The sequence below is a fragment of the Struthio camelus genome, chromosome 4 (genome assembly GCF_040807025.1).
Source record: "Struthio camelus isolate bStrCam1 chromosome 4, bStrCam1.hap1, whole genome shotgun sequence".
Classification (NCBI taxonomy): Eukaryota; Metazoa; Chordata; class Aves; order Struthioniformes; family Struthionidae; genus Struthio; species Struthio camelus.
In genome coordinates, this window is record NC_090945.1 from 84,406,477 (window position 1) to 84,419,724 (window position 13,248).

At 43.2% G+C, this 13,248-nt stretch overlaps 1 protein-coding gene across 12 annotated transcripts in view; it reads right to left on the reverse strand.

Moving 5' to 3' along the window:
* Positions 1 to 3,820: 3,820 nt before the first annotated feature.
* Positions 3,821 to 13,248, reverse strand: part of SLC4A11 (solute carrier family 4 member 11) — a 103,093-nt gene continuing 93,665 nt past the window's right edge. For all 12 annotated transcript variants that reach the window (XM_068943810.1, XM_068943814.1, XM_068943804.1 and 9 more), the window contains 2 exons: positions 11,612 to 11,781; positions 3,821 to 8,111 (listed from right to left, as the gene is read on the reverse strand). In XM_068943810.1, coding sequence (XP_068799911.1) covers positions 8,048 to 8,111; positions 11,612 to 11,781 — 234 coding nt within the window. In that variant the 3' untranslated portion in view covers positions 3,821 to 8,047. The remainder of the gene's footprint in view (positions 8,112 to 11,611; positions 11,782 to 13,248) is intronic.

Sequence of the window (13,248 nt, forward strand, 5' to 3'; positions counted from 1 at the left end):
CTGTATTGCAACACAGTCCCAAAACCTTGGGGCTGTCCTCATGCTAGTCATGGGACCAAGGGACCACCACAAGGACTGTTTCCAGGACTGAGACAAACAGGTCTCACAAAGCCTGCCACTGAAGTAGGCTCAAAGGCTGCTTAGCCATTGCTAAGCTCTCGGATGCAGGAGCATACAACATAGCCAAAGAGTCCTTGGAAACAGCTTTCAGCTACAGGCAAGGTAGCACCTATTTGACTTTTGCGTACATGCAATGCAGTGCTGTTACTGCGCTTGCTTGTACTTCTGGTGAGGTGTCATCTACTGCATACATGTGTTTTGTGCTTTGAAGTCATCTAGTCCAGGGGCAGATAGCTAGTGAAGTTATTCCTGAGAGAAGTAGATCAGTCTCAGACTCCTGCATGACATTAAGCATGCTAGGTTTTGGACTCACCTCTGGTTTGAATGACTCCAAGGAAGCCAGAGCCACACTGGCAAGACAGCTAGACAGGTACAGGCACTCTGAAGTGCCCTATGTCAGGTAAAAGGTGCAGTTATTTCTTACTCATCCCTGTTAAAGCATGGAGGAATCCCATTTTTGGCTATCCAGATTCCCACAGGTGAGACAAATGTCTTTACATTCATGGTTCAGATGCTCAAGCGCTACAAGCATTGGGGACTACAGAAGCATCTCAACTACAGGGATCACCATCAGCCACCACAGAAACGTGCACGTGTGCACTACGATAGTCCAAGCTCTGTTGGGAGCTAAAGGTTAAATGAAACACACAGATTAGGCACAAAGTAGAAATATATAAACAGTATATTTCTTTTTATTTATTTATTTTTTTAAATACAGAGTTCCTTATACAATAAAGGAATTCCCTCCCCCCCCGCCCCAAGCAACTCTTATCAAAAGAAATCATTCACTGTAAAATCAACACTAGAGAGAGGCATGCGCTTTAGGAGCATATTTAGCAAGTGCAATATCTATAGGCCGTATCTCCATAAACAGGAACATGTGCTTTCCTCACTTAAAATAGTTCCCTGGCAATCTGTGACGGAAACCTCTTGGTCACCAAATACAGAAACATTAACCAGTTACATTCCATGTGACATGTAGAAAAATAAACCCACCGCTGCTCTTTCCCCAGCAAGGTACAGACTGCCGGAGCTCGGCAGCTCTGCTAGTGTTAGCCAGCACAGAAACAGGATGCAGGATTTAGACAAGATGGCTCTGTCTTAGGAGAAGAGAAAACCTCCCCCGTTATCACCTGCTCACAGCTTATCCTGCATTTACAGCCCCCCCCCCCCCCCAAGAAAGCAGGAGCAGAAACTAGAGAGTCTTTTCAGGTCCAAGCTGCTTCCTTGAGTCAGACAGAGGCAAAAGAGATTTGGTCTGCATCGCGTAACTTCCAGGAGCGAGTACTTTAGAGGAGTAAGGGCCTTGGAACAAGACAATCCTTGTTTTCCGGGGTAACCCCTGTGCGGGGATGAAGTACAATTTCACATCAATAAAGAGGAAAGGGAGAAATCAGGGCTGAACATTTTCTGAAAAAAACAGAACACCAAGTCACCTCTTTCGATAAATCAGAGCAACTCTGCCAGATGCAAGATGCTGAAGTGCTCAAAAGCTCAACAGTGAGATGAGACTCTCGCTTTCCCGCAGCTGCTGTGCCTCACAGCTGAATTATGCTTTCTCCCATGGGAACAGATGCATCCACACTTAGACCTGCTAGGCCTCTTTCAACCAAGGACCACCACCTGTCAGAGGTGGACACCTCTACCACACATCCCAGCTGCCACAGCTTCCTAACTCCAGGCTCCTAACTCCAGTTTGGTACCTCAGGTCTTAAAGATGCTAGGTATCCTGCTAATACTTGCGCAGGCAAAGGAAGCTCAGTGTACTCAACAATAAAGATTTGGGCACTTAAAAGCCTATTTGTGCAACCTGGAACTCCACTGGGAGGATAGTTTAAATCTGTGGCTCTGGTCCCATATTCAAGGTGTTCAGAAATGCATGATGCTGTTGATTGAAACGCATGCTTTAAATAATACAAAGGTGTCTAACATGACTCCCAAGGTAAGCAGTTGACCAAGATGAACATACACTGCATGAACTCGGTTGCATCACTCTGATGTCAATCAGCCACCTCCTGAAAAGGGATCACCTACAAAACAAGATACACTCACTGCAAAAGGGCTACTTCCTCTGCCCCAGCCATGTCTTGCAGAGCCGAATGCAGCCATGCCACGTTGCCATCGCTTGTAGGGACACTTGCGCAAACCATCTAAGTCATCCAATCACGTGAAACTTATCTAAATTAGATGCTTGGAAAAAGCATGCTGAGACACCAATTCTTGCTGATATGCACAGAAAGAACTGATCTCAGCCCTTCAGCAAGCCCTCTTAACTACTGAAACTGATAGTCCAGCTGTTGAATTTGATATGCTGCTTTTCTGCAAAACCCTAATCACATAACAAATAATTACAGCCAGAGAGCTCTTTTTTTTTCCCCGCATGCTAAAAGCAAAAAGCCAGCATAGCTTAGGTCAAGGAGGAGATAAATTTAATTGCAAGCTGAGCAGCTTGTTCCAACTCCTTGCTATTTTGTTCATCTTTGGGGGGTCCCACCTGAGGCGGAGGGATGGTGACGGTCCGATTTATTGCAGCAACAAGTGTCTGCCATAGAGATGACAGTTTGAGATGCTGCATACGTCCCCCTCTTCTGCTCTGAGAAGAGACTTCAGCTTTCAAAGTAAGCAGCTCTTTGCAGCAGAGATGCAGATGGGGAACAGAAGGCAGCATGTCCCGCAGGACACAGTCTTAATATTTAATGCAGCATCAGAACCGTGCCAAGTGATCCAAGCTCATGTAGAGTTTTCTACAAGGCAAAAAGGCACAGCCAAGGATCATCTTAGTTTGAAAGGAAAACATACAAAGGCTGAAGAGAAGTGCTAATTTGTATTTCTGAAGCATGTACTCTGGCAACTCCCTAGTCTGTCTGCTCTTTACACAATATTGATGGCTCTTTCTTTGCAACCAGATCTGCAGCTAGTAGCGTAATGGACAGGACTTGGTACTTAAATGCCTTAATTAGATATGAAAACAATTACAGAAGACTATTCTAACATCCACAGGCCTCAGCACAGATAGAAAATGGGGCAAACCCATCCCATTATGTTTATTTAAGTTGTTTTGGAAGCTTGACAGATGAAGAAAGGACAGCCCAACTGAAACACTGTGCCATAAAGTAATCATCTAAAGAGATTCAGAAGACAGTGCAACTGTATGACAATTATGAATCCTTCATAATGGCCTGTTATGGCAAAGCGAACCCCAAGAGAGCAACTGCTGTCATGCCACTGCTCAGACACAGGCTCAAGCTCTCCAGAGGGAGATAAAAAATAAAAAATAAGAAATGCTAGTATTTTGGCAGCATTTCCGTGATGGGGAATACAGAGTCAGCTTCAAGAGAAGGGCATGGGGGAAGAAGAGAGCTGGGTCAGGAGGTGACACAGTAAGTAGCTTGCACTGAAGTTGCACATGAGTGATGAGTTTGAGCCAGCCTTGATCTCGCACCAGTCACCATACAGGTGACTGGAAACATTACCAAGGACAGATACAGAACACAGCAGACAAGAAAAAGGCTTGATCAAGGAATAACATGAACGTGTGTCAACAGATGCAACAGATATATGACCAACCGAACAGAGGCTGGAAAATTGTAGGTGCTTTTGGTGATATGACAAGTCTCAGGTCCCTTTTTTGTTGAGATAACTCCCCCTTCGTCCCTCCCCGCCAAAACCAACAAAACCCCCCCCACACCCTTCCCCCACCAAGTGATCTCCAGATATCTCCAGCTTTTGACCAACTTCGTGTTTCTTCAAGGAGTGTCCAGAGAACACAGTTCAGCAGCAGTTTCTAAAGCAGCCAAAGGCAATATCAGGTTTGCAAAACAATTACAATCTGTTGCTAGAGCTGAGGACATAGGTCAAATAATTGTCCCCAAAATACCTATGGTATACAGAAACATGACAATATTTGTTTTCAGACTATCCTAATTCACAAAATTCATCAGGAACTGTGCATCATGTTCCACAGTTATTGGCTTCATCTTGAAGCTTTTCACCAGATAGCATCTCTGAAGCACACTAGTTGCATTCATTTATTCCATCCCCATCCCTTTGCAGTGATGCATATCCAACTTGAGTTTGACATTTATTAATAGCTTCAAAGTTGACACCAGAGTAGTTGTGGGGCATGTTGTTACTGAAGTTGTCAGATTTGCTTTCTAAGCAATCCAGAAAGTGCAATGTTGCCTGCTCAGCAGTCTGTATTTCACCAAGTTTCCTTAATTTACACAGAGAAAAATATTTCCATACATAACATATCATCAGAATTTTGAAGGTAATGAAATAAGTCTCAGACCAACAAAACTATTCAGGTATAAATCCGATTTTAATTGTCAAGCTAACTTCTAGCTCCTACATTCAGTGCAAGGATCAAAACCTAAAGATTTGAGAGTATAAATTTAATGTATCCCCAGTTTCTGATAGTTTTGGCAACTGTCAAAGGTCATTTCCAAAATTCACTCATTTCAGCAGTATTTTACTACCTCGTGGTTCCAGGTGAACATGGGCTCTCTTAATAGCAATTAACATCTTTCAAATCCAATTCTTTGGCAATATTTATATATAACATTGTGCGCATATAAAGAGCTTATAATAAAACTTTTACATTCCAACTGTCTCAACCTTTACAGAACTATTAAAGTGCTGAATTAACTCTGAACAAACTCCTTCCCCTAGGTAGCCTACCTCCTGGAAACACCTATACTTAAGTCAGCAAAACCAGAAGCAAGCAAGAAGATAAAAGGTATTTTTATGAAAAATCATCTGTGGAATCATTGCAATCCCTTATAAGCCGTATGCGATCCAAGAGGCAGAGGCATCTATTTCCCTGCTACCATATGTTGAAACATAGGTCAAAACATTCAACCAGTCTAAGTCAGCACAGCTTCTTTTCCTGAGTTGTACTGACTTTCCATCAGTTGATTCTTTGGCCCATGATTTTTGTAGCTGCAAAACAATCCTACTGATGCTACAAAGAAAACACAAACACTAAACTGATACTGATAAAGCAACAACAGTTATTTATCCCCCTTAGCCACATGACAGGCCCAGCAGTCTGGATTTTAAATCAGATCATTTACCAGCATTGGACAACTACTCAAGATTGATGTTTGTTTTCAAAGAGGCTTTAAATGGAGGCATTTTTTGGTTTTCCCAGGGGAGAGCCCATCTCAAAACTATTTCTTCTGGAAAGACCTACATATAGTTACCTCCTCCCATGCTCTGTGCTGCAAGGAATTTCACCCAGACCCTGGGCTCTTCCTCAAAGAGAACCACAGCTATGTTCCCTTAGGCATGCCCTCTCCTTCCTGCAGCCATGGGACCACAGTATGATTTAAACAAGCCCAGTGTGTCACTGCTTTGGTTTGCCAAGAGTGCAGGCATCCCCAGGACACCTGTATTTAACAGTTTACTCAGTCTAAAGACCCCACTTTCCATTCAAGGACTTTCGGTTAATCCTTTGACATCCGGCTAAGAGCATATTTTTTAAATATCATCATGCCTTTGCACTCCCTGTCTTACGACAAGTATCCAACTGTTTACTGTCACCTCTTCTCCTTCTGTTGGCTGGAGATCACAGACATACATTCACCACCTCTACCCCAAACCCCATCTGCTGACTGTTCACCTTCCATTTCTACACACATACCTTGGCAACAGCTATTAATGATCTCACCATGGATTTGACTCAAGAACTAGAAGATAGTGGCCAAAGTGCTTAGAAATCGCATAACAATTTACACCTTCTGTCACGCCACATACCAGACATGGCACGAGTTACCCCTGCCACCTCCAAGACTTTTTGACCAAAACCCAAATGCCTGGCATTATCTGCTTTGGTGTACTTTGGTGGCCACCCCGATGCACAGCCTTCTCAGTCACATGAGCGCTAGCTGGTGCAAGATGAAGGTCATGATTTCAAGGTCATACAGTGCTGCTTTGTTTGCTAAAAAAGTTGAGAGACTTCTCCTGTGACTGCTCTGCGACATATTAACCATGGCCAGAAGGGCACGTTCTTGGGAACACTCCAACTGTTCCCCTTCATTAAATGTCAATACAAAGATTCAGAGTTTCCAGCAGAAACTGAAAATTTCATTCCTGATACATGGTTTAAAACTGCAGGTGACTACATTATGATGAGATACCATCTGATATTTAGTGCAAATACACTAAGTCTTCAGTGGCTTGAATCTGGTTTGGTTTCAGCATATGAGCATTTTCCACAAAGCCTTCCTCTCTCATTACAAAGTTGGTCCTCTCCACCATGCAGAAAAACACTTAATCCCTAGTGCACATGCTGACAAGACTCCACACCATTTTCTGGGCAAGCAATTGGCAAGAAAAACTTCTCTGTGCTAATCTGCCATATTTGCATTTCATTTTATATTCTACTTTCCTGACTTCTGCTGTTTTGAAACTTCCTTATCTTCAGAGCTCCATCTTTTACTTAACACTTTACCTGTGATCTGTAGTGTGCAGCAAAGGGAAAGCACTGAACTAAAAGACAGCTTGTTTCACAGTACTTCAAATAAGAAAAACTGACCATGGTACAAGCAAAATTAAACTGAAATATAAAAGACAGCAGAAGTTAGATTCATCCAGAAATATAATATAATGTCTGGGAGCATGGAAAACACAGGAGATTAGCTACAAAACAAACAATGAAATGACCAACAGATATTGATTAGGCAAGAGGAAACTTTCATTACATGCTGTACATTAAAATTAAATGCAAAATTCACATGTCGGAGCATCAAGACAGAATGATGGTCTCAAAAGCCATGGGAAGAGGAAAGTAAGAGAACACCTTGAATAAAGCAACATATGAACAAAAACAGTAACTGAGCAGCTTTAAGGGGGGGGGGAGGGGGGAGGAAGTGACCATATCTCAAATGAGAAAAAGCAGCACTGAAGCAAAGAACAAAGTATATGGTCAAGACATCACGGGTAACACTGATTGCACAAAACACTTGTGATATTTTGAAAGAATCAGGCCTATTTGTTTATCTATGCAAAATATATACACAAATCCATATGTATATATGTACACATAGGCACTACTGTACATATGTATATGCAATCATTAACACAAACTGCACTTTGACAAATCTCAGCATCTGACTCAGGGTGCAAACAAGAACATTGCAGTTGTGCAAAACCACACTTCTGTATTTGATTACTGAGCAGTAATGGTAGAAAGATTCAAAGTAATTCCCAGTAGCTTAGACCCAGATGCAGTTTCATCAGCATCACCATGTGAACCCGACACCTGAACACTTCCAGCTTCTTTGTAGGAATTAAACACTCATCCAAAGCTGTGGATTTTATCAGTACAAATTAAATCAGTTTCCAACCCTTCCACTACTAAGTCCGAAGAGGTGGCCACACCTCTCCCGACATCAGTGGCTTACCATGAGGCTAGCCCACCCGGAATACCAATCTGGGAATACTGGACACATGGGAAATTGAATTCAAAGACCAGAATAGTAATGGCATTCTTTAAAAGAAGGGTCAGCTGCTGTCCTTATACATCAATAGTGTTTTGGAAAAGAGGGATGTGGTGCATAAAAAGGGGATTTCCCCCACCCCTCAAACAAGGGAATACATGACAACTCTAGGAATGCATGCTCCAACTGCATGGACACGCCGATCTTTGGGGTTTCCAGTTTTGGGATGTGGAAAGTAACATTTCCATAAAGCTTCCTTGCCTCAAAGCTCTGAAAATTGGCCTCCAAGTCCAAGGCTGTTTTGGTCTGACACTTCAACACTCAATTGGTCTTTAATATTTGTGCATTACCAATGCCATATTAGGGCAGAAAAAGTGATGAAAGAAAGAACTGCAGATAGATTGTTCTATGCCTCGGCAAAGCTGGCCCGTTCCTTTCAAATCTGAAAGAGCAGTCTTCGCGGTTCTGTGCGCGGTGGATCCTGTTTAATGCTCTGCATCCATAGCATCTAAGTACTTGGCTTCAATGATCCTAGGGAGTAGGTTATACCTAAGATTGAACCAAAGAGACAGCATTAGTACCTGGTTATCATTGTGTAAGATTTTATTTGTTCTTTCTCAGATCAATTTGTTCAAGGCCATACATGCAGATTCACCCAGCTGGAGCAGAGGTGAGGAGGGGGAAGATGAACAACCATTTTTGCAAGCAAATACAACATTTATGGAAACAGCAGTGCAGAACTCCTCCTGGAGCAAACCTCCCCACGTCAGTTAAGGAGGAAAGAGATTGTCCTCACCACAGCGGAGGATCGCTTTCCAAGGGAACGCCATTACAAGGTGGTCTTGAAGAAAGAGCCAAAAGTGTGCAATCTTACTTGACCTGCAGTTACGCTCCTGGTTTGTACAGGACAGGTAGATAGCCACCTTCCTGTTGTCCCCAGTTTCCACACGGAATGGGGTTACTTGGACAAGAATCACCACTTATGCCCAATTTCCAGTATCCTTAATGCTCTCCCTGTAGTTCCCCCCCCCCCCCCCCCAAACCTTACTTAATACAGCCTTCACTCTCATTATGACGCTGCCAATACTGGGCACTCAGAGCTCACAGGAGAAACCCTGCCCCAAAGCGACAAGGCTGGCTCAAAGTCCATGATATGAAGGTTGTTTGCCTTACAGCTTCTCATTCCTTCAGGTACCCCCGAGTCACTTCTTCCAATTATCCCTACAACAAGGGCACTTTAATAAGCAGCCAGGAGCTCTGCAGCCTTTTGAGAAGTGGAAATGCATCAGCAAGACTTAAGATCACAGCAAAAGACTATGCAGATCTGTGACATCCAGCCCTCCAGCCGCTGGTAAAGCTCCATCCCTACCTGGTGTCTGGCTTTCATTGGATTATGAGGACAGCAGCTCTTGTTTTTTGCAAGAACACCCTCATGACATAATGTATTTGGGTGAGAAAGGCAAGGTACTGTAACAGTAGGCTATAAAATTGCTCTCCTTATTAAATCCTACTGCATATTTATAGTTTGACAGACACTTCGTTTGCATGAAAAGGAAGTTCTTCAGCTGTTGAAACAAGACAAAGTACTAGAAAGTCGGTTTAAAACGTGGAAGAGCCTTTTCAATACTGGAAAAGGGATCTCAAACAGCATTTACTACTGAGGAGTGCCAGAACCTCCTCAAACTGATCTGTCATGAAACAGAAAGATTAGAGAGCCATAGTAAGAACTTGAAAAGAAGGTATTCCCCCCCCCCCCCCCCTTCCCTGAACATTCAAAATACTCTTTGGAACAGGGATTAGAGAGTAACCAAAAACTAGTCACCCCAAAGCTCTGAAACAAAGACAGGAATTGGAGATATCTGTAGAGATTACATTTCCTCCCAACAAGCTGTTCTACTGCAATAGCGAGAAGTTTTTGAAATCCAGTATCTTTCATGTTGACATTGCACCAGTAGAAAAAGATGGTCCCTCATTTCATCTCTTCTACGCCTCCTCGCCTCATTAAAGTGCCAAAAACTTGTAGAAGAGTCATCATTAACTATAGCACCTTGCATTGCGGTGCTGCCTTCTCAGCTGATGCCCCCAGACACTACACAAAGGTGGCAGAAGTCAGAACGAAGGGAAGCTGAAGGCATGTTTCTGTATTGTGCCAGGCAGCATGCCTCATGTCCTCCTTGCAGCAGCAGGGCTGATTACCCAGCCAGTAAAAAAGCTTGCTCAGGAAAGAGCAAGTTGGCAATAAACAGCTGATAGCATCTTATTTGCTCAAAAAAGATGTATTGGCACCACTGAATAATCTAGTTGCTGTCACAGAATCAGGTTATTTGATACAGCGCACTCCACACTAACTTGGCCTGTTATGTTACATCCAATACTTGCATGTTTGGCAAACAGCTTTGCTTTATCGGGCTGCTCTGTTTGGAGATCTACAGTTCCCACAAGAGTCAGTCACCTGTCACTACACACGATCCAAGCGTTTACCAACCATTTAACCCCACACACCAAAGTGCCGTCTATGTGATGGGAGGGTGAGTGACTCCTACCATAGGAATAATCAGCTTGGTGTTTTCCAAGATTTTGTTTATGGCTGGCAAAGCATCGTGGTATGGTTTTAAAAACATGCTTCTAGTTCTCTCTCGGAAAAAAAAAAAATCTCAAAACAGCAAAGATACCCAGGTGAATCCTGTTACCTGGAATGCCAACTCTGTTGCTCCTATATCCAAATTCACCCTTTGGATAGCTCTGCACAAAGGGGAGTCAGTCCCACAGCCAGACCATGAGCTCCCTCATCCTAGCATTAAACACGTCTTGCAAAAACAGGAGAATTCTCCCCCACCAGCTCCCCTGGAAATCCTCATGCTGGCTGCTGCCTAGTTCAGATTTTCTGCAAGCTCTGGCAGAGTGAGCAACTTCTTGTCTCACAGCAAAGCAAAAAATAAAGGAGTGGCAAGAACAGTATAGCTACTTTGGGATCAAGTTTTATTGCTAATGGATATTTAGAAGATTAAGTCAACAGGTTTCTTCAGCTACTCATCGGTAAAACCCCAGCCCAAATAGCTCTAACCTGATCTGGTTGGAAGTCACCGTATTGACATTTTCTTTTGTTTCGGAAAGAACTGGACCCACCTTCACCACCCAAGGAAAACTTTGCAACAGCTGCCTTTGAAGATCATCACATCAATAACCCTGACCTTTCAGATCAGATGGAAAGACTGAGATTGCAAGTTCAAAGACAACCAGATATCACTGGATGCCGTACTGGCCTAAAAATAACTAAATGGGCTGAAAACAGATCTGTTCTCTCCAAGGTCTTATTATGGCTTCTCATTATATCCAAAGGATGGAGAGCATGAATGATTTAACTGGAGAATGATGGACAGTCGTTGTTTAATGAACATTCAGGAAGAAACTAATATAATTTCTCAGTGACTCTCTCCTAACACAGCAAGATATTGCAGGATCCTCCCAGTTTTACAGAGGGTATATTTTAAGTCTAAACATGGCCAGTTAGGTCAAACTGTGATCATTTCCTACGGTATTCAGAAGCACAGGAGTTCTGCAAGGTCACTACATCCAGTACAGAGGCAATGATCCCTCCCTTACATTCACATGGCATAAAGTGTCTATCTCTGCTCTGAGCACAGGTCTTAAAAAGCCAGTTTGCAAACCAAGAGGGAACATGATTAAACACGTAGCTGCTCAGGCCGCAGCTTCCCAGGAAGAACGGACATCTCAGAAGCACTGCAGCAGGAGACCTATTTGCCTTTCTGCTAGCTGGGAGTGAGGAGTACCTGCCAGCTCACATCCCTTCACAGATCCCAGCATCAGTGAGATCACAGTCTTTGCCCTATGTATCCTCAAGCCAGAGCAGCTGATGAAGAGCAAGGAAATCCAGTGAAGGTCATCACCCAGTCCCAGGATATGGTCACTCAGAAATCTACCAGGTGCCCTTCTGGGACTGCTCAGACCACCTGCAGTCCAACCCCGAACACAAAAAGCAGGGGAGATGGGCAAAATGCAGCCAAGCTTTGCCATGAAGAACTTCATACCTGATTGGGATCATTCCTATCATGATGAGCGGGAAGATCATCTTCATGTAGGGTAACGGTGACATGCCAAACCCACAGAGGATGAGGAGCTGCAGGACCTGCAAGCCTGTGAAATAGTGGATCTTCCTCTGGGGCACTCTGCGGATGTAATGTGTCGGAGGATAAGCAGTCTGGGAAGATAAGAATTACACGTTAGACACAGAGCAACCCAGACTCATGACTGCAGGATACAGCGTGCGCTTGTGAACGTAGGGGTCTTAAGGACGTCAGATTTACACATAAACACATTGTGCATCAACATCACAGTCTTTGTTAGGTCCAGCCCCCGAACACAGGTTTTATAGGGTTAAAGCAAGTGCCTTAAACCACAGCACCGGCAACAACACACAACTAAGATGACTGGGCACTAGAAACCTAGGGGAAGAGAAAAACCACACCACAGTTAAGATTGCCTTGGGGAGTGTCTGGAATGCAAGAAAATATATTGATAAACACAGTAATGAGATTCCCCTGAGTAGGATTATCAGGGCTTTGCAGTAACACGTGAAGTGCCTGTAGGGGGGTGATGGTAAGCAGATGTGTTGGGTGTTGTGCTGGCTAGATGGTTTCTCTACCTGAATCCCAACTTGTCACTATTTCATAGCCTTCTGACTTCTGCTGATCAGACCCAGTACTTGCACTCATGGTCCCTTATTCCAGCTGAACCCTTGTAGGGGAACTGCAGAGGATCAAATTAAGATGATAGGAGAGGCTGCACTCAGATTGCTTATGCTCATCCAAGCCACTCATTTTTGAGAAAGAGGGGAAAAAAATTGACATTAATAGGCTAAATATTGCTCGTGGTTTCATTTGACAGTTACGTGCTCGTGTCTGAGCACAGGCTTTGACTCACTGTCTATACATCAACGAAGAGTATGAGCGACTGTCTGCTGGCACTGATACAGACTCGATGGATTTCAGATTGTGCCATGACTCATTAAAAGGTTTCCAGAAAGAGGAGAGATCCATATTTGAGAGTATTTTTTAATTTTCCAAATTGAAGCTTGGAAAATTCCAAGCATAATTCATACTAAAACCAGAAGTAATATTCCACATACACCAGTAACTATTCATTCTTCATTCAAAAATTGACATGACAAATGTAATCTTTCCTCAGATTTCACAGTTCTAACCACTGAGATGTAACATTAGAGATCAAGAAAGATTAGCAGAGGTGCAGAGCCAAATGCTGGGCTTATTAAGCCCTTGACCCTTGTTACATAACAGAAGGTGAGCTGGAGACTTGTTATTGCTCCCAGGTACTGCCTACACTGCAAACTATTGCCTTCTCTTGTAATAGAGATGGCTCAAAAGCAAATCTTCCAGATTTGTTTTCATCCCACTCAGAAAGGTTTCAATAATGCCAGCCATTTGGTTTTGACGAGAGTCACATGGAATTTAACAGAAGTCAAAATGAAACTAAAAGACAAAGAAGTGACCTGCTTTGAAACTTTGTTTGGGGAAAAAAAACAAATCACCATTTTGCTGACATTTTTAATAAGGTGCACGTACTCTGCAGCTGACAGACCTACAAAAACCCCACGTTCAGTGGGCAACAGTACTTTTAAACAGGAATTGTTTGAACGTACTGTTGGTTC